Below are 21,805 nucleotides of genomic sequence, written 5' to 3' on the forward strand. Positions count from 1 at the left end.
TTCTCTCAATTTTTCTCAAATTTTATCATTATTCCACTAAAACACGATATTTATTTGCTTTGAATATCTTGTGACAGGATATTCTGCATTCAAACGACTATCTATACAAAAAAACCCGTCATTTATTATTGGTTATCTTAAAATTATGCCCCATTCTGGGCTTAGCTGTGTAGAAAAATTTCCACATCTTAACTTTTAAACCACTTGTTTTGAAGAAAAAGAGCTTCAGTTTTCTCATCATTTCCAGACAGCTTAGTCATCTCAATTCCGAGAATTCTTTAAAATCCTTATTACACTTCTGTCCCAATGATTCAGTATCCTTTTGGTAGCAGATCTATATTCTCTGACATTTAGAATGAAGGATGACAGACAAAATCCTATGAAGCTGTTTCCTCTAGTTGAAAAATCTAGAACTAGGATTCATAGTCTTGGGATGTCCATTTTACACTAAGATAAACCTCTTCACTTAGAAGGTGGTTGATCTTTGGAATTCTCTAAATCAGAGTACTTTGGATACTCAAAATTGGGTAACAACAAGCCAGGGATCAATAACTTCCTGGCCACGAAGTATTGGATAAGATCAGAAAATGGAGATGAAGTCAAAAGTGTGTTGCAATCTTTTGCACAACTTGTGGCCAGTACAATGTAGTGTGTTTTGCATGTTTGAATGGGAATGAATTTCAATATTGTAATATAGTGCCTGGAATGTGAATGGATAATGGACAATTTGATTGAAGATTTCATGATGATGAAGATAAACGGACAATTTCCTTCTAACCTTTTCCCGCTGGTTGAGATATCTTGAAATGGGAAACCATCCAAAAATTAGACCTTAGTCTTTCAGTAGTCAAGTTGGAAAAAGTAGTAATGGTGTCGAACAATCTTCTGGAAATGTCAACTGATGTCAGTCAAATTCTGAAATTTAAATCCAAGATTCATGTACTTTTATTAACTCAAGTGATTCAGTAACACATGGCAAAGACAGATATATGGTTAGATCATTAATCAGCGATAATCTCACCCAGTGGCAGAACATATTTAAATGAGAAGATTATGTACTGTACTTCCCTTCCGAATAAAAACTGGCATTTTTGCTGACCTTTCGTTGAAGTTTGGATGACATCAGGAAAAGACCTATATCCTTTAGAGAACCTCCAAGATTTGCATTACAATTATTGCAAAGGATGGCATCATGAAGTCACAGGTAGTGCAGCTGTCGTCCAGCTCCAGTGACCAACCTTCAGTCCACATATGTTCTCTGTGCAATTCTGCACCTTCTCCTTGTGACTGAGTGGGTTTTCCCAATTGCTCCAGTTTCTTCTTATATCCCAAAGGCGTGTTGACTGCTAGTTCCATTGCCTATTGTAAATTACCTCTTAGTTTTTGTAGTTTAGCTCAGATACAGCACGGAAACAGGCCCTTCGTCCCACCAAGTCCGCGCCGACCAGCAATCCCCGCACACTAACATTATCCTACACACATTAGGGTCAAATTACAATTATTCCGACCCAATTAACCTACCAACCTGTACTTCTTTGGAGTGATCAAAGCTTGTGTGAGATAGAAAGTTATAGTAAATGGGACTCATGGGATTGCACGAGATCTAACACAGAGTTCATGGACCAAATGGCCTGTTACGTCAATATAACACATGACCAACAGGGAATATTAAAACACAGAGCATAATTTCTGCAGAGCTTCTCTAGTTATCGGCTTTGGCCTCAGCAGATCATAAGAAACCAAATAGAAATGTTTTGACGAGCCTTTTACAGTGTTTCTCTGGCATTCTTGCTGACCTTTTGTTGAAGTTATGGAAGGCATCATGGAGAAAGTCTGTAGAAACCACAAATCTCTGTTGTTTCAGTGATATCTCTGGTATGAAAAAAAAAAATAGAACTAAGTCTGTTTTGAGTTAATCAAGTATGGAGTACTCCAACACTGCCTATGAATGAGCAAGCTCCTTAACAGAAGATGGGCTTTGAAGGAGGATTCTTATCATGTAGTTCCAGATAATTACTACCCATTGCTGATTTGTTTTCTTAATAGACATTGAAAGGTTGTAAGCTTTGCAGGTTGAGCTATGCCCATGATGACATTTGAAAGATGTTTAAACAGGTTTGTGGAAGGAAAGATTTGGAGGGATGTTGTATGTATTTGGCTCAGGATGCACACACAGTAATACCTCGATTAGCGCTCTAGATACCTTCCGAAAAAAATGTAATGCTAAATGAAGCAGACAAGAGGAAATTAGTGCACATGTGATGTGTTCTGATTGGTTACGTGAACGTAAACAAAGGTTGGCAGTCTTGATGGGTTGTTCGAACTTGCAAATTTTCACCACTTTTATGGGTTTTGTTATATTTTTGGAAAAAAATAAAGCTTCAAAATGAAAATGCTATACGAAAAAAGTGCTATGCGGTGTCGCACTAAATGAGGTATTACTCTATATCTCCTGGTGTATATCTCCAGCACCTCATCGCACACTTCCTGAATCTCCTTCAACTGACCTTTATAAAAAGAGCTTTCATTGTATTATTAAACTATTATGTTTTCTACCTTTATTCTGTGGGAGATAGGAGACAAGTCATGTTTTACACCCATATAAAAACAAGATGACTTGATTCAAATGTGCCGATGAGGCACATACTGAGCAAGGACACAGAGGAAGAGTACAGAACCAGTCATGATCTGCAAATTAATGCAAGCCCCGACATTCAGACCAAAGAGCACAGCAACACAGAGAAAGGAAAGGAGAGAGATAGAGAAAATCAGTGCCCTTTGGAAAGTTCAGACCTGTTAGTTGCCCTTACTTACAATGGTCAGGAGGATGAAGAGCCAAGTATGGTGATGAAGATGAGGAGGTTGAGTGTAATGCACAGGAGTAATAGGAATGATGGTGAACGATGCAGTGAATTATAAAAAGAGGCAGGCAGAAGAGAATAGGAGAGGATGGTGGGTGGAACCGGCCATGAATGCTGGCAGGGGAGAGGGTCTGGGGTGGGTGAGGGAATGGGTGGCATGGTGGAGGTGCGGGGGTGCAGGTGGGTGCACTAGCGGTGGGAATGGCTGTGAGTGGGCGGTACGTGGGGGAGAAGGTGGGCGATGGGTGCATTAGATTGTGTCCTTGAGACTCTTGAAAGGCGCCCATAAATAAAATTTATTATTATTATTATTATTAGGACTGGACATGGCAGTGAGTGGCAGTGGTTGTGGCAGAGGGGTGGGGGTGACTGTAGGTGGGGGGATGATTATGATGGGGTGGGTTTGATAGTGGGTAGGTGGTGGGTGTGATCATGGGTGGAGAGGGGTGTGAGTGTCCGTGGGGTGCGGGTGCAGCCGTGATCATGGAGGGGTGGGTGGGTGCGACTGTGGGTGCGTGACCATGGGTGGGGTGGGCGCGGGTCCAGTGCGGGTGCTGACCATGGATGGCAGGGCCCAGGGCAGTGGGTGCTGCTGTGGATGCCGGGGAAGTAACAGTGGTTCAAGTGAAGTGTGGCTGGGCATGTCAATGGGAGGGTGTGACTGAGAGTGTGTCCAGGGCACTGGGTGCTGATGGGGTGTGACCATGGGTGGGCGTGTGTATAGTGTGTGTGGTGACAGTGGGTGCTGTTGCGGGGTGTGGGGGTGTGTGTGGTGACAGCCGGTGCTGCTGTAGGTGTGCGGGTGTGAGGGGGATCCAGGATAGCGGATGCAGGTGTGTGTAGTGATAGTGGGTGCTGCTGTGGATGCTGTTGTGGGGAGTGGGTGGGGGGGGGTCCAGGGCAGTGGTTGCTGGTACAGGGAGTGGGTGTGTGTGGTGACAGTGGGTGCTGGTACAGAGTGTGGGTGGTGACAATGGGTGTTATTGCAGTGAGTGCTGGTAGAGTGGGTGCTGGTAGAGTGGGTGCTGGTAGAGTGGGTGCCGGCACAGTGGGTGCTGGTACAGAGTGTGGGTGCCGGTACAGTGGGTGCTGGTACAGAATGTGGGTGCTGGTACAGTGGGTGCTGGTACAGAGTGTGGGTGCCGGTACAGTGGGTGCTGGTACAGAGTGTGGGTGCCGGTACAGTGGGTGCCGGCACAGTGGGTGCTGGTAAAGAGTGTGGGTGCTGGTACAGTGGGTGGTGACAACGGGTGCTGGTACAGTGGGTGCCGGTACAGTGGGTGCTGGTACAGAATGTGGGTGCCGGTACAGTGGGTGCTGGTACAGAGTGTGGGTGCTGGTACAGAGTGTGGGTGCCGGTACAGTGGGTGCTGGTACAGAGTGTGGGTGCCGGTACAGTGGGTGCTGGAACAGAGTGTGGGTGCTGGTACAGAGTGTGGGTGCCGGTACAGTGGGTGCTGGTACAGAGTGTGGGTGCTGGTACAGAGTGTGGGTGCCGGTACAGTGGGTGCTGGTACAGAGTGTGGGTGCCGGTACAGTGGGTGCTGGTACAGAGTGTGGGTGCTGGTACAGAGTGTGGGTGCCGGTACAGTGGGTGCTGGTACAGAGTGTGGGTGCCGGTACAGTGGGTGCTGGTACAGAGTGTGGGTGCTGGTACAGAGTGTGGGTGCCGGTACAGTGGGTGCTGGTACAGAGTGTGGGTGCCGGTACAGTGGGTGCTGGAACAGAGTGTGGGTGCTGGTACAGAGTGTGGGTGCCGGTACAGTGGGTGCTGGTACAGAGTGTGGGTGCTGGTACAGAGTGTGGGTGCCGGTACAGTGGGTGCTGGTACAGAGTGTGGGTGCTGGTACAGAGTGTGGGTGCCGGTACAGTGGGTGCTGGTACAGAGTGTGGGTGCCGGTACAGTGGGTGCTGGTACAGTGGGTGCTGGTACAGAGTGTGGGTGCTGGTACAGTGGGTGCTGGTACAGAGTGTGGGTGCTGGTACAGAGTGTGGGTGCTGGTACAGTGGGTGCCGGTACAGAGTGTGGGTGCCGGTACAGTGGGTGCTGGTACAGAGTGTGGGTGCTGGTACAGAGTGTGGGTGCTGGTACAGTGGGTGCTGGTACAGAGTGTGGGTGCTGGTACAGAGTGTGGGTGCTGGTACAGTGGGTGCTGGTACATAGTGTGGGTGCCGGTACAGTGGGTGCTGGTACAGTGGGTGCTGGTACAGAGTGTGGGTGCTGGTACAGTGGGTGCTGGTACAGAGTGTGGGTGCTGGTACAGAGTGTGGGTGCCGGTACAGTGGGTGCTGGTACAGAGTGTGGGTGCTGGTACAGTGGGTGCTGCTGCTGCCGCTGCGGTGCCGGGGGGAGGGGGAGGGGAAGGAGGGGAAGGGGGGGGGGGGGGCGTGCTAGTGCCGTTGGTCGCGGGTCCCGGAGAGGTTGATGGACCCCGAGCAGCCGCCACCGCTCCATCACCGCCAAACACCCACCTGAATCCGCCGCCAGTCGCCGTTTCCCCTCACGTTGCCGGGGCTCGGGTGAGGAGACGACGGGCGACGACCCGCGCGCTCCCGTTCCCGCCTCCGGCCGATGGCGCCGCAGCGGGGGCGCGCCCGCACCACGTGGTCCAGTCCAACCGCGCGCGTCAGTGCGGGGGCGGGGCGACGGCGAGCAGGCACCACGTGTCGGACCCCACGCGTCACGGATGGGGGCGGGGCGACGGTGCTCCGCCGCACGTCACCGACCCCAGCGCGTCACCCCCGCACCACGTGATCCATCATCGCGTCACTGCAGGGGCGAAAGGCGATCAGGCACCACGTGATCAGCCCCCACGCGTCACGGCTGGGGGTGCGGCATCGCAACGTGAACAGTCCCTCGCGTCACGGCTGAGAGCGGGGCGAAGACGCGACATCACCACGTGATCGTCCCTCTACGTCACTGCGGGGGCAGGGCGGCGGCGTGGCAGCACCACGTGACCGCCCCTTAACGTCACCGCGACGGCGGGCACGCGCACTCCCAGGCAAAGATCATAGAGCGGATAGAACTTTGCATCTTTGCACCCGTGCAGTATCTCCCCTGCTGCTGCATCAACAACCCCCCTCCATCCCCACTCACCATGCACCCGCACACACTCTATGCACCGATGCAATCTGTAATCTCGTGCACAGCACCCGATACATGACATGCAATGCTGCACTCCCTTGCATATGCAGCATGCGGTGCAGGGACAGCTGCTATGGAGAGGAGACGGTTGCTCACCTCTGCAGAGTGGATTTGCAAAGAGAGTCTTGCAACGGTGCCTGTCATGATTTATCCCGAACAGCTCCGTCACAGAGGACTCTGTGATTTATGGACTGTTCCCAGGGACGCATTCAGAGACTGACATCGAGTGCTACTGGAAGGTCATCGACTCGGTGAAAGATGCTCGTTGGTCTGCCCGAGCTTTGTTGACCTCCCAGCGGAGCGTGATTTCCGTCAGGGAATGTTGCCGACTGGCCCGCTCCAGGCTGCAGGAGTACGTGCTGAGGGACGCACTGAAGCTCGGTGCAGCCAACGCCAAGGCTCGGTGGGGGAGGACCACAGCCTAGGATCCTTCCGCTGCTGGACATGGGGGGGCAGGGTGTCGTGGAGATGCCCCTCAAAATAAGGGAAGGGATATCACGCCAGTGGGCCACGTGTGTGACCAGGGTTTGGGGTAAAATTAGGGTTGCCAACTGTCCCATATTAGCCAGGACATCCTGTATATTGGGCTAAATTGTCCCATACGGGACCGCCCTTGTCCCGTATTTGACTGCTACTACTCGGGTCGAGGGGACTGTGTCTGGCCCCGCCTCACCCGTCCCGACGTAGTGCAGCCCATGGAGTGCAGCAGCAGCGCCTCGCCCGTAGACCCGCGGTCGGCAGCCCAGCCAGCTGTCTGACCTTCGGAACTTCGCTTACCGCCGACAACACCACCCCTCCTTCTCATGGTCAGATCATCGGTCGATGAGTTGTATGGGGTGCCGGACTTTGCGTGCGACATCGCGCGGGCCAAAACTCCTCAGCTGGCCCGCCGGCTGGGCTTTGTGTGCAGTCCAGCACCCGGGCCCAACTCATCATTCACCCAGCCACGGCTGAGTCGGTCAACGAATTGCCGTCAGGAATTGGTCCCTTATTTTGACCTTTTGTCCCTTATTTGGGAGTGAGAAAGTTGTCAACCCTAGGAACAATTGTGATTTGGGTAAACAGTATTGAATGTTTGCATAGCCTCTGAGAATGTCGGATAGATTTTTTCCACGGTTCCTGTAATGTATATATTGATTTACTTGAATAAAGTTTATGTTGAAATTTTTAAAAATCTGGAGACAGACACTCTGCAGCATTGCATTGGATTGCATTGGCCTTCAGGTCTGCATCGGGTGCTATGGAAACTGGCTCATTTCACTGTTACACAGGGAAGAAGATACAGGAGATTGAAAACCTGATCACCTGCGCCAGCATTCACTCTTTGCACCAATGCAACCCGCCACTGCATCCAGTGTGCGGTGCCTCTGGAGACGGACACTGCAGCATCGCATTGCATTTGCTTTCAGGTCTGCATTGGGTGCTATGAAAACTCAATTTCACTCCTGCCATAGGAAAGGATGTAAGGCTCAGGAGTCTGAAAGCCTGATCACCAGGCTCAAGATGGTTTAGAGGCAGTACAGTGACGCATCTGGTGGAGCTGCTGCCTCACAGAGCCAGTGACCCGGGTTCAATCCCGACTTCGGGTACGGTGGACGACATCGTCGGGAGCTCGCAGGTTGGTGACCTGTTCTGCGGAGCTCCCGCGACAACAGCTGTGTCCTCTGGACTGGAGGGCCGCAGCTTCGGCGGCTTCGACCACCCCGGGCCGCGGAGCTGAACCGGCCCGTTCGCGGAGCTTGGATTCAGCCGCGGGACTGACATTACTTACCATCGCCCGGCGGGGTCACAACATCGGAAGCCTGGATCGCCTCGGCGCAGAGGGAGAATAAGAAGGAAAGAGACAAAAACTTAAGACTTTTGCCTTCCATCACAGTGAGGAGTATTCAACTCACTGTGGTGGATGTTAATTTGTGTTTTTTTGTGTGTGTTTTTTGCCATTTTTTACTATATGTAGGACTGCAAGGCAACAAAATTTCGTTCAGACCGCAAGGTCTGAATGACAATAAAGGCTACTTTACTTTACTTACTTTACTGTGCGGAGTTTGCATGGAGGGATGTGGATCACGTGCAGGCAGGTGAGATTACATAGAAAATAGAAGCTGGGGTAGGCCATTTGGCCCCTTGAGCCAGCACCGCCATTCAATATGATCATGGCTGATCATCCAAAATCAGTACCCTGTTCCTGATTTTTCCCCATATCCCTTGATTCCGTTAGCCCCAAGAGCTAAATCTCTCTCTTGAAAACATCCAGTTAATGGCCTCCACTGCCTTCTGGCAGAGAATTCCACTTGGATTATTTGGCATCGTGTTCATCAAAGCTGTACTTTTTATGTTCAATGTTCTCAGTCTCCTCTTCAGACTAAAATGGGGATAAAAATTGTCGTTCCACGATTCATGTTTTTAGAAAAATCCACAGATGTGGTGCTGTATGCTTTGAGCTGAATGCTGGGCTGTTGATTGTCAGCATTGATAGGTCTTAAGGCTAGTTGGAACATTTTGAAGAATGGTTACAATTCTGTTGGGGGTGTACTTAAAGATAGACACAAAATGCTGGAGTAAATCAGCAGGACAGGCAGTTTCTCTGGATAGAAGGAATGGGTAGAAGGACATTTCGAGTCGAAACCCTTCCTCACTGAGAGTCAGGGGAGAGGGATAGACAGAGATAAGACAATAGACAATAAACAATAGGTGCAGGAGTAGGCCATTCGGCCCTTCGAGCCAGCACCACCATTCAATGTGATCATGGCTGGTCATCCCCAATCAGTACCCCGTTCCTGCCTTCTCCCCATAACCCCTGACTCCGCTATTTTTAAGAGCCCTTTATAGCTCTCTCTTGAAAGCATCAAGAGAACCTGCCTCCACAGCCCTCTGAGGCAAAGAGGCAAAGATAAGGAAGAGTAAGGTATGAAAACGGGACATTAAAGGAGATGCAGGTCAAGGAAAATGTAGAATAGATCATTGTTAGCTAGGAGAAGCGGACAACGAAGCATACAGAGATAAAATTTAATCAGGAGGACAGTCAGACTGGTCGGAGAACTAGGATGTGGGAGGGATGGAGAGAGATGGAAAGCAAGGGTTACTTGAAGTTGGATAAGTCAATGTTCATACCGCTGGGGTGTAAGCTGCCCAAGCAAAATATGAAGTGCTGTTCCTCCAATTTGCGCTGGGCCTCACTCTAACTTAATTCAGACTCCATTGATAAAAACTTCAAACTTCATAATGTATAATAAAATAATTTATTTGTTACAGAGTGAACAATTTTTGAAAGTTACCAGTGCATATTTTAATACTTGTCATAAATATATTTTAGCTATGAATAACATCTTTAATAATGTAACATTGGTCTACTATATTGTAGTGCACAGTGTAACACTACTAAATAATGACATAAATTCCCTTGCTATAACAATGAGTACAACTGCTAGAATTCATAAAAGTGTTCAAATAGTCATTTGGCTGACACTGAATTAAATGGCACAGTTGCTTATAACTTAAAAAAGAAAACAAATGTGTCCAGATGCCATATAATCAAGATTTATTGCAAACAGTGAAATTAAAATGTGTCTGTGGGCTGAGATGTCAGATCTATTGCAAGGTTTGCCCTGTATTTTGATGCAATAACTTCAGGAGTTGCATTTGATGTAAAATAAAATTTGATATCTGTAAATGGAGTTTTGTTTTTTTATGGAAGGCATTAATGAAATATATTGTGAACATGATGTTTGGGTCATTTCTAATGAATCACATCTAAGTTACAGAGCATTTCCCCCCCCTAATTTTAGGTATGAAGAGTAAAGCTATGCTATGTTAACTGTGAAACTATTCTAATTAGGTGATTAGTATTTTGGTTAAAAATTCACTAACTACTTCTAAATCAAGTATTCACATACAATGTCTATAAATGTAAGTGACCTCTTTCAGATGAATTTTATTTGTCTCAGCGCTCATTTACTTTCAAACTTACTGACTCAGTTACAAGTTAATAATAATGGTTCGGTAATTACATTATCAGTCATAGAGTCCTACAGCACGGAAGCAGGCCCTTCAGCCCAACTAGCACATGCCGACCAAGATGGCTGTCTAACCTAGTCCCATTTGCCCGCATTTGGTCCATTTCCCTCTAAACCTTTCCCAACTATGTACCTGTCCGTTGTGACTTTATTAACAAAGCAGTGACCTGTGTTTGATTTACTTCAATTTATTCTTGGACATGTTCTGCAAAGCTGCTTTGAATAATGTAACAATGTACAGTTTATAGTATCTCTTCTTCATTTAATAGAAATGTTTACACACAGTGGAATGGAACACACTGTAAGCTTAAAAAAAAAAGTTTACAAAATCAATATATCTGGATCATATTGCCAAGAAAGCCTAGATTGATATTTGCATGCACCCAGGAATAGAACCAACGTCTTTTATGCACCAAAGTCTTTTATGTCTCTAAAACATCAGTGCAAATGTTAACATTCCCCTTTCTCTCCTGCAATTTACTAAGATGCCTCAGCGATGTTAAAACAATATTTCACCACCTAGATTGTATTGGGTCAGATTCTTCTGCAGCTCTCTTCTTAGCAATTTAATTTGCTGCTTTAATCAATAACTAATATGCTATGAAACTTGTAATACCATATCCTTAATACACGTATATTTTACACAAACCTCAATGGGCGTGTCAATGGGCAAAAGCATACGATAATATTTCGCACGCAATTACCAGTAGCACCAGGTTAAAGCATCGTGGAATAAGAATATTCCTACTGTACAGACGATTTCTATTCCCTTTATATATCAATGATTGTGTGGAATTCCTTCTATTTAGCACAGAGCTATGCGTGTACTCATTTTGGTTATTAACATCTAATGAAGCTTACCAGTGCAATAACATACCCATATATTTACAAATCCTTTATCAAAATTACTTATAATATGATAACAAACAGTACATATTCACCTGTTTCCTGATTAAAAGTGCAGAGGTAATTTCAAAGTTAAAAACACTCTTTAAATATAATACATAGCACCACCATTTTTAAAAAAAAGGCCCAGCAGCCTACTTTTGGTTTATCGGATGTGTTGTGATAAGTAAACAATTAAAAAAAGACAGTGCCGTGCCAATAAAATATCCTTATCTTACACGACTACATAGTGTGTACTGTATGTACAAACAGTGCTTTTCACTGTTGGAAAGTTCAAAAAATTAAAGTATCCTTTCACAAAACAATCTTGAGAGAAATAAATATAAATGGAGATCATAAATACAATATTATACATCGACCTGTCCAGATTTATCTACAGATACGCAGAGGTATGTATGAGTTGACCTTCATCTCAATCCAGCTCCACTGTTGTAAATAGCCCACAAACCTGGAGCACCTACTGTAAAGACAAAAGTTAACACAATCAACGTCTGATCATTAAAGGAGAAACGACATTCGGGAAACATTTGCTAAATCCTGCTAGTAACAAATGAAAAAGTCTCAACCCGAAACGTCACCTATTCCTTCTCTCCATAGATGCTGCCCTCACCCGCTGAGTTTCTCCAGCATTTTTTGTCTACCTATGACTTTTCCAGCATCTGCAGTTCTTTCTTAAACAGAATATACATTAAATGGCAGTTAAATGTCATCCCATCTCTCTTCGTCCCCCCCCCGTACATCTTTGGGTTGTGGGAGGAAACCGGAGATCCCAGAGAAAACCCACGTAGGTCACGGGAAGAACGTACAAGCTCCGTACAGACAGCACCCGTAGTCAGGATCGAACCCGGGTCTACGGCGCTGTGAGGCGGCAACTCTACTGCTGCGCCACCACGCCGCCCTGTGCCTGTATTTTCATTACTTGGTCAGGTGCATGGAAAGGAAAGGTTTAGAGGGATATGGACCAAATGCAGGCAAATGGGACTAGCTTTGATGAGACATCTTGATCGACATGGATGGGTTGGGCCGAGGGGCCTGTTTCTGTGCTGTGTGACTATGTCTCTCTACATGATGAGGAAAACTAATTCTGAAGCAGTAGATTTCTGGGTAGCTATGGAGATGTTTTTTCTATGCCATTTTCCTTATGAGTTGTGAAGGATTCCACTCAGCAAATGTGTGGCACCACCTTTGCAATAAATGATTTTTTCTTTCCACAGGTAACTGCTTGGATGTGACCTTCTTCAGGTAATCAGCCACCACTCTTCAACTACAAAGGAAATGGGAAGGTGGTTTCTGGACAATCACTGCTATTTCTCCATTGCATTAGAGCAAATTCGACATAGCCATCTGAGCAATCAAAGTGCAAGTCAGAATAGCTCTTTAGATGCTTCAGTAAGTGCTTACAATATCTTACAAAGCACTTACTAAGGCTTTACTGACTGCAATAATAGACATGATGTGATATAAATGAGAGGCGTGGATCAGGTAGACGCACAGAGTCTCTTGCCCAGAGTTGAGGAATCAAGAACCAGGGGACACAGGTTTAAGATGAGAGTCGGGAAAGATTCATATGTGGTGAATCTGTGGAATTCATTGCCACAGAAGGCTGTGGAGGCCATCAATATATATATGTAAGGCAGAGATAGATAGAATCATGATTAGTATGGGTGTCTGGGGTTGGGCCGAAGGGCCTGTTTCCACACGGTTTCACTTTATGACTCTAAGGCAGAAGAATGGGGTTAGGAGGGATAGATAGGTCAGCCATGATTGAATTGCGGAATAGACTTGATGGGCCAAATGGCCGAATTCTGCTGCTATCACTTATGAACATGAACCCAAGGGGTAACATTATTACATAAAGGGTGGTGGGTGTACAGAACGAGCTGCTGGAGATACTATTGCAATGTTTAAGAAGCATTTAGATAGGTACAGGGACAGGATAGGTTGGAGGGATGTGAGCCAAACGCAGGCAGGCGGGACTAGTGTCGATTGGGCATGTTGGTCGGCATGGGCAAGTTGGGCTGAAGAGCCTGTTTCCGATGGCTCTGAATCTATATAATCACCTTACAAAGAAGGCAGTGGAGGCCAATTCTCTGGATGCTTTCAGGAGAGTTGGATAAAAAAAGTTCTTAAAGATAGCGGAGTCAAGGGATATGTGGAGAAGGCAGGAACGGGGTACAGTGAATGGTGGGTCTGGCTCGAGGGGCCGAATGGCCTACTCCTGCACCTATTGTCTATTGTCTAAGTGCAGATGTAGATGTATAGTTGCGTGGGATGTATGGTCTAAGGCTCTAGCAATGAGATAATCAGAAATAATAAGTGTGATGATGTTTCAGAAAAGATAGCAGCAAGATTTATTCTGTAAGCAATCATTGTCAGGACTTTATCATAACATAATTAATCACCAATGGAGTTTTTTTAAATCACATTTCTCTTCCTGATAAACATGTTAACTAATCTTATCAGGAACACTTCTTCGTGTACTATCTCGTGTAACCAAGATGCTATCATCCCTAGATGATGTATTATTTCTCCTGGGCTTGTGTTCGTAGAAGAACTACATAAAAATGTATAAAGCTTCATGTACTTCAGCAATTGTTACATTTGGCATCGGTGAAACATTGGTTCCATGTTAAAAGAATGTGTAATTAATCAAAAAACAAGTTTTCAACTAAGTCAGGGTGTTTAATATCCTGGCATATTGAAGCGGCACGGTGGCGCAGCGGCGGAGTTGCTGCCTTACAGCGTCAGAGACCCGGGTTCGATCCTGACTACGGGTGCTGTCTGTACAGAGTTTGTACATTCTCCCCGTGACCTGCGTAGGTTTTCTCCAGGATTTTAGAGATACAGCGCGGAGACAGGCCCTTCGGCCCACCGGGTCTGCACCGACCAGCGATCCCCTACGCACATCTAGGGATAATTTACATTAACCTACAAACCCGTACGTCTTTGGATTGTGGGAGGAGATCAGAGCATCCGGAGAAAACCCACGCAGGTCAACCGGGTGGGTTTTCACTGGGTTCCTCTCACATTGAGAAGATTGAGGGGGGATCTAGAAGATTGAGGGGGGATCTTATAGAAACTTACAAAATTCTTAAGGGGTTGGACAGGCTAGATGCAGGAAGATTGTTCCCGATGTCGGGGAAGTCCAGAAGGGGTCACAGTTTAAGGATAAGGGGGAAATCTTTTAGGACCGAGATGAGAAAAACATTTTTCACACAGAGAGTGGTGAATCTCTGGAAGTTGAGGCCAGTTCATTGGCTATATTTAAGAGGGTGTTAGATGGGCCCTTGTGGCTAAAGGGATCAAGGGGTATGGAGAGAAGGCAGGTACAGGATTACTGAGTTGGATGATCAGCCATGATCATGTTGAATGGCGGTGCAGGCTCGAAGGGCCGAATGGCCTACTCCTGCACCTATTTTCTATGTTTCTATTCCATAGCGTGCAAGGTAGATAAAAATGCTGGAGAAATTCAGCGGGTGAGGCAACATCTATGGAGCGAAGGAATAGGTGACGTTTCGGGTCAAGACCCTTCTTCAGACTGACGTGCAGGTTTGTAGGTTAATTGACTTCTTGTAAATTCCCCCAAGCAAATGTAATCTAGTGTACGGGTGATCACTGGTCGGCGCGCACACATTGGGCCACGGGGCCTGTTTTCACGTTGTATCTCGAAACTAAACTGAAGGCCAACATTCGATTAATCTTCTCATCCGATGCTGCACCCACAAGCTAACTCTCTGCGTTTCATGTCGAAGGACTCCTAAATTCTTAAAGGATTGGACAGGCTAGATGCAGGGAAAATGTTCCCCAATGTTGGGGGAAGTCCAGAACCAGGTGTCACAGTTTAAGAATAAGGGGTAGGCCATTTAGGACTGAGATGAGGAAAACCTTTCACCCAGAGAGTTGTGAATCTGTGGAATTCTCTGCCACAGAAGGCAGTGGAGGCCAATTCACTGGATGTTTTCAAGAGAGAGATTTAGCTCTTGGGACTAACGGAATCAAGGGATAATAATAATAATAATACATTTTATTTAATGGGCGCCTTTCAGACATCTCAAGGACACCTTACATAGTAATTGGAATAAAAACATATAATCGGAATAGAACAGGTAAAAAAGACATCACAGAGACACAAATTAAAAAGAGAATTCAATCCAAAAACAGAAAATCAAAAACACAGTGGCAGAAGGCAGGAACGGGGTACTGATTGTGGATGAATAGCCATGATCATATTGAATGCAGTAGATCGGGATGTAACGTAGAAACATGGAAAATAGGTGCAGGAGTAGGCCATTCAGCCCTTCGAGCCAGCACAGCACAGCACAGCTGGCTCGAAGGGCTGAATGGCCTACTCCTGCACCTATTTTCCATGTTTCTACATTACATCCCGATCTACTGCAGTCTTTCACCGTCTAAATCATTTTGTGTTTTAATCATTCTTTCTTCCAAAGTGAACAGCTTCCCATTTCCGACATTGCGCGCCATTTGCCAACTTTTTGCCCACTCACATAACCAATCAATCCATCTCTCTGTAAACTGTTTGTATTCTTCCCACAGCTTGCCTTCCCACCTACCTCTGCTTCATCTGCATATTTGGCTGCCGTGCATTCACTTCCTTCCTCTCAAGCATTAAATTACAATGCAAACAACTGTGGTTCCAGCCTAGGCACCCCACTGATCGCAGGTTCCCGTCTGAAAACGACCGCCTTATCGCTGCTTGATGCTTCCTGTTTACTTTCCAATCTTCTATCCAAGCCAATGTAACACCTTTACACTGCTAGCTCTTAAAGTAACTGTGTCATAGTGTGATACAGCATGGAAACAGGCTCTTTGGCCCAACTTGCCCAATGTGTTCCCAGTAACACTGGTCCCACCTGCCCACGTTTGGTCCATACGAGGCAGCTTCTCTGAAGAAAAAGGATGGGTGATGTTTCGGTTACAGCAACTTGCTTCAGTGCTGTTCTTAAGTTATCGGTGCAGAATTAGGCCATTCGACCCATCAAGTCTACTCCGTCATTCAATCATGGCTGATCTATCTCTCCCTCCTGACCCCATTCTCCCGTCTTAGGGTGGCACAGTGTGGAAACAGGCCCTTCGGCCCAACTTGCCCACACCGGCCAATATGCTCCATCTACACTAGTCCCACCTGCCTGCATTTGGTTCATATCCTTCCACACCTGTCGTATCCATGTATCTGTCTAACTGTTTCTTCAATGTTGCGATAGTCCCAGCCTCAACTACCTCCTCTGGCAGCTTGTTCCATACACCCACCAACCTTCGTGTGAAAAAGTTACCCCTCAGATTCCTATTAAATCTTTTCCCCTTCACCTTAAACCTATGTCCTCTGGTCCTCGATTTACCTACTCTGGGCAAGAGGCTCTGTGCATCTACTCGATCTATTCCTCCCTTGATTGAATAAGCTATCTCTTATTTTGCAAAGTATCTTTGATGGGGCACCTTGTCAAAAGTCTTCTGAAAGTCCAAATGTACTACACCTACTGGTGTGACTCAATTGTCCACTTGGAGACACTGATGGGTGTGCAGATCAGGTCACTGATTGCTCTCATCATAAGGTAATCAATCTCCTCGGCAGTATGTTCACACCTGCCCCATATCAGCCAGCCTAGAATGCTTCTTCAATTGGCCATGGACTACAGGCTGAAGTGGCCCATCTATTGCTTCTCGTGGGCCATCAATTGGGGCAACATTGGGGCGGGTGCTGTCTGTGCGGAGTTTGTACGTTCTCCCCGGTAACTGCCCAGACTGGTAATGTTTTGGGCACAGTGGCGCAGCAAGGCGGCACAGTGGCGCAGCAGGTAGAGCCGCTGCCTCACGGCATCAGAGACCCGAATTCGACCCCAACCTCAGGTGCTGGCTGCGCGTGTGGAGTTTGCGTGCTCTCCCTGTGATCCCATGGGTTTCCTCCGGGTGCTCTGGTTTACTCCATCCCAAAAGATGTGTGGGTTTATAGATGAATCAGCCTCTGTAAATTACCCCCTAGTGTATAGGGAGTGGGTGAGAAAGTGGGATAAGATAGAACTAGTGTGAATGTGTGATCGATGTTTAGTTTAGTTTAGCTTAAGAGTCCGCGTCGACCAGCGATCCCCCCACACTAACACTATCCTACACACACTAGGGACAATTTACAATTAGCCTACAAACCTGTAGGTTTTTGGAGTGTGGGAGGAAACCGGAGCTCCCGGAGAAAACCCACGTGGTCACGGGGAGAAAGTAGAAACTCCGTATAGACAGCACCCGTGGTCAGGATCGAACCTGGGTCTCTGGCATTGTAAGGCAGCAACTCTACCGTTGTGCCACCGTGCCGCCCAATGTTCGGCGTGGACTCTGTGGGCCGAAGAGATTGTTTCGTGCTGTACCTCCAAACTATCACCTGTACAGAGCTACAGTGAAAATATTAGTTCTGCAATCTGCAATCCTAACATTTCTCACTGCTCATCTGAGACAGAATGTATGGTAGATTGGAATAAATATCGAACATAATTGTATAAAAAGGGAATACCTGAGCTAGAGCAATTGTACATGTAGTCCTGTCCCGGAGTGTGGTGTGCACTTGCCACAATAACCTCCACACTTCCCAGTCACCTTGGCACCATTCTGCGGAAGAAATAAGATTTACATGACTCTTCATCATTGTTCATGAGTTCATCATTCACGATACAAGATGACAACTTAGTTTTACAATTAATGCTGCGTTGTCAGTGGCATCCATATCCCACAAGGGTATAAAAAAGATGCACAAGGGCTTAAAATGGAAATCTATGCCACAATGAAGAATGTTCATAAGGTTATAAGTGATAGGAGCAGGATTAGGCCATTCGGCCCATCAAGTCTACTCCGCCATTCAATCATGGCTGATCCATCGAAACCCCCTATCCCCATTCTCCTGCCTTCTCCCCATAACCCTTGACACCCGCACTAATCAAGAATCTATCTATCGCTGCCATAAAAATATCCACTGACTTGGCCTCCACAGCCTTCGGTGGCAAAGAATTCCACAGATTCACCACCCTCTGACTAAAGAAATTCCTCCTCATCTCCTCCCTAAAGGAACGTCCTTTAATTCTGAGGTACGACCTCTGCTCCTAGACTCTCCCACTGGTGGAAACATCCTCTCCACATCATTGTATCTGATGTCTGGTGAATTTAATAAAGATTTTAAAATGCTGATGTGATCATTTTGTTTTTATCTATAAATGTTAGCTTTATATAAAACACAACGAATATTGATTTCTCTAACTTCAAGTGACCCTTGCATTCCCTCTCTCTCCGTCCCTCCCCCAACCTAGTCCTCTTGCTAATTTACCCAGCCAACAATGGACCATTGTGGGCTCCACCGTTCCTGAGTCATGGATGCCGACTCTGATTTGTTCTGTGCTTTTTCATACCTCTAGTTTCCCTCTCCCTGACTCTCAGTCAGTAGAAGGGTCTCGACCCAAAACGTCACCCATTCCTTTTCTCCAGAGATGCTGCCTGACCCGCTGAGTTACTCCAGCATTTTTAACATACTACTTAGCAGAAAGCTGTGTACATTTGTGATTTTTTTTTTTTTAAGGGCTGCCTTACAGCACCAGAGATCCGGGATCGATCCTGCCCTCGGGTGAAGAAGGGTCTCGACCCGAAACGTCACCCATTCCAGAGATGCTGTCTGTCCCGCTGAGTTACTCCATCATTTTGTGACTATGTTCGGTTTGAACTAAACTGTTTGGATCATCTTGAGACAGACGGGGCTGTGATATGAATCCCAAGTGTCAGAGAACATGTCTTTCATTGCTGTTTCAAACATTCTGTAGTGTTGGAGGCCCTCTGGTGTTCCAGACAGGATATTGCAGACACAACAACTATATGGAAGGTACACAAAATTGCTGGAGAAACTCAGCGGGTGCAGCAGCATCTATGGAGCGAAGGAAACAGGCGACGTTTCGGGCCGAAACCCTTCTTCAGACTGTATGGAATATGCATTGCTAGAGGCATTCCAGTCTCTCAGCAGCACATCAACATAGATACAAGGAACTGCAGGTGCTGGAGTAACTCATCTGGTCTGGCAGCTTCTTTGGAGAAAGTGGATAGTCGGCGCAGTGGTGCAGTGGTAGAGTTTCTACCTTACAGCGCCAGAGACCCGGGTTCAATCCTGATGACGGGTGCTGTCTGTACGGAGTTTGTACGTTCTCCCCGTGACCTGCGTGGGTTTTCTCCAGGTTCTCTGGTTTCCTCCCACATCTCAAAGACGTGCAGGCTTGTAGGTTAATTGGCTTCTGAAAATGGTCCCTAGTGTGTAGGGTAGATGGGCAATCGTTCTGTGGGGTGTGTATGTCTGATGAAGGGTCTCGACCAGAAGTGTCACCTATTCATTTTCTCCAGAGATGCTGTTTGACCCGCTGAGTTACTCCGGCAATTTGTGTCTATCTTTGTTGTAAACCAGTATCTACAGTTCCTTCGTATGCATTACGGGCGGCGATCGTCTTCTGGGGGTGCCGCTGAGAAGCAGAGGCCGGAGCCTCGTGGGTTGACGAAGACAGCGGCCATCTGTGCCTGGGTCCGTGGAGGCTGGGGCCTAGAGCGGCACCACGGTGGCGTCCGGCGAGGACCCGGCAGCGTTAGTGGAGAGGTCGGCGCGGCGGCTGATGGTGGCGCCGCTCGATGGGCAGTCACGTGGAAGTGAGGACGCCACTGCAGGGATAAGGAACCATTCCTCCAATTTGCGTTGGGCCTCACTCCGACAATGGAGGAGGCCCAGGACAGAAAGGTCAGATTGGGAATGGGAGGGGGAGTTAAAGTGCTGAACAACCGGGTGATCAGGTAGGTCTAGGCGGACTGAGCGGAGGGGTTCAGCGAAATGATCGCTGAGCCTGCGCTTGGTCTCACCGATATACAGGAGTCCACATATGGAACCGCGGATACAGTAAATGAGGTTGGAGGAGGTGCAGGTGAACCTCTGCCTCACCTGGAAAGACAACCGGGGTCCTTGGATGGAGTCGAGGGGAGAAGTAAAGGGACAGGCGTTGCACCTCTTGCGGTTGCAGGGGGAAGTACCTGGGGAGGGGGTAGTTTGGGTGGGAAGGGATGAGTTGACTATGGAGTTTCTGAAGGAACGGTCTCTGCGGAAAGCAGAAAGGGGTGGAGATGGGAAGTTGCGTGATTACAATCGAGCCATTTACAGTGTACAGACACATGATAAGGCAATAACGTATAGTGCAAGGTAAAGTCCAATAAAATCTGATGAAACATAGTCCGAGGATCTCCAATGAGGTGAATAGTAGTTCATTATTGCTCTATGGCTGTGGTAGGATGGTTCAGTTGCCTAATAACAGCTGGGCAGAAACTGTTCCTGAATCTGGAGGTGTGCGGGGGGTGAGGGGGGTGAGAGGGATATGGGGTGGGGGGGGGCTGAGGGGGTTGATAGGCAAATGGTGGACAGAGGCTAGACTTGCTGATCGTGAAGCTGGAGGAAGGAATGTTGGTGGAAGGGGAGGGGGAGGGGAGAGATAGGTGTGATTCCAGGTGGGGCAGAGGGGACGGGGGTGATCTGATGTGTGCATTGATTCCCACGAGTCGTCCCACCTGGTGTTTGCTCAGCCCATTCAAGCAAGTTCACGCTAGTTATACAACTGGGTTGATCTGAGGTCAAGGATTCAGGTAGAGTTTGCACCATTTGCTTTGAACTGCAGTGTGTTAATAAGACTCTGGGCGATGAGCCCCTGTAAACGCTACCAGACACGACAGTGTTATTATTCAGGGCGTTCAATAAACACAATTGCCCCAGAATTTCATTGCATAGCACAACGTCAGGGCATGAAACGTGAGACAGCGTTACTGAAAACTTCCTCTTGAAATACGATCCAAATCCACTATGTGCTCATTTGAGTTTTATTTTAGACGCAATTCTTTGGAAAATCAACCGCGCCGACTGTGAAACAAGCAGCTGATTGAATCCTATGAGGTTGCTTTTCTCGGACTTTGTTTCCTGTGGTAAATCTTGTGCCAAACTTTACAAGCGCAATCTTCTCTTAAGCCTTTACAGGGCGGCACGGTGGCGCAGCGGTAGAGTTGCTGCCTTACAGCGCCGGAGACCCGGGTTCGACCCTGACTACTGGTGCTGTCTGTACGGAGTTTGTACGTTCTCCCCGTGCCCTGTATGGGTTTTCTCCGGGTGCTCCGGTTTTCTTACACGGTCCAAAGATGTGCAGGTTTGGAGGTTAATTGGTTTGGTATGAATCTAAAAACAATGTCCCTAGTGTGTGTCGGATAGTGTTAATGTGCGGGGATCGCTGGTCGGTGCGTGCTCGGTGGGCCGAAGGGCCTGTTTCCGCACTGTATCTCTAAACTAGGAGGCAGGAGAATGGGGTTAGGAGGGAGATATAGATCAGCCATGATTGAATGGCGAAGTAGCCTTGATGGGCCGAATGACCTAATTCTGCTCCTATCACTTATGACCTTATGACTCTGTTAGCAATATGGCTCATTGTTATCACATCATAAAGTTTCTATGAGTAGAAAAAAGCTCATACTTAAATTCTGGAAAAATGCGCCCACACCAACAATAAAAATGTGGACATCAAATTTGTTTGAAACATTACATCTGGAAGAGATGAGATTCCTCTTAGCAGGTAAAGCAAACCAATTCCAAAAGACGTGGTCTACGTTTATGGACCTATTACAAGCATGAGGTGCAATAGTAATTTTAAAAATAAATAAATAAATAAATGGTATCAGGACCTGGCAACGGGAGGTAAAACAACAAAAACAGACTTGGTTGGTAGTCTTTCTGCGGAGTTTAATGTTATAATAGAGCGATTGTCCTTACTTTCTTTTTCTTTCTTTTCTAGGGTCTACTTTCTTACTTCACTTCCTTCTCTAACTTCTTT

At 47.0% G+C, this 21,805-nt stretch overlaps 2 protein-coding genes across 4 annotated transcripts in view; both read right to left on the bottom strand.

Moving 5' to 3' along the window:
- prickle2 (prickle planar cell polarity protein 2) overlaps positions 1-5,478 on the bottom strand; it is a 170,108-nt gene extending 164,630 nt beyond the window's left edge. The window contains exon 1 of the mRNA XM_033036656.1: positions 5,334-5,478. The gene's annotated coding sequence lies outside the window, so the exon portion shown is untranslated. The remainder of the gene's footprint in view (positions 1-5,333) is intronic.
- A 3,748-nt stretch (positions 5,479-9,226) lies between these two features.
- adamts9 (ADAM metallopeptidase with thrombospondin type 1 motif 9) overlaps positions 9,227-21,805 on the bottom strand; it is a 177,026-nt gene continuing 164,447 nt past the window's right edge. For 2 of the 3 annotated variants that reach the window (XM_033036660.1, XM_033036658.1), the window contains 2 exons: positions 17,443-17,537; positions 9,227-11,385 (listed from right to left, as the gene is read on the bottom strand). In XM_033036660.1, coding sequence (XP_032892551.1) covers positions 17,448-17,537 — 90 coding nt within the window. In that variant the 3' untranslated portion in view covers positions 9,227-11,385; positions 17,443-17,447. The remainder of the gene's footprint in view (positions 11,386-17,442; positions 17,538-21,805) is intronic. The other variant, XM_033036659.1, reaches the window with a different exon arrangement.

The sequence above is a fragment of the Amblyraja radiata genome, chromosome 18 (assembly GCF_010909765.2).
Source record: "Amblyraja radiata isolate CabotCenter1 chromosome 18, sAmbRad1.1.pri, whole genome shotgun sequence".
Lineage (NCBI taxonomy): Eukaryota > Metazoa > Chordata > Chondrichthyes > Rajiformes > Rajidae > Amblyraja > Amblyraja radiata.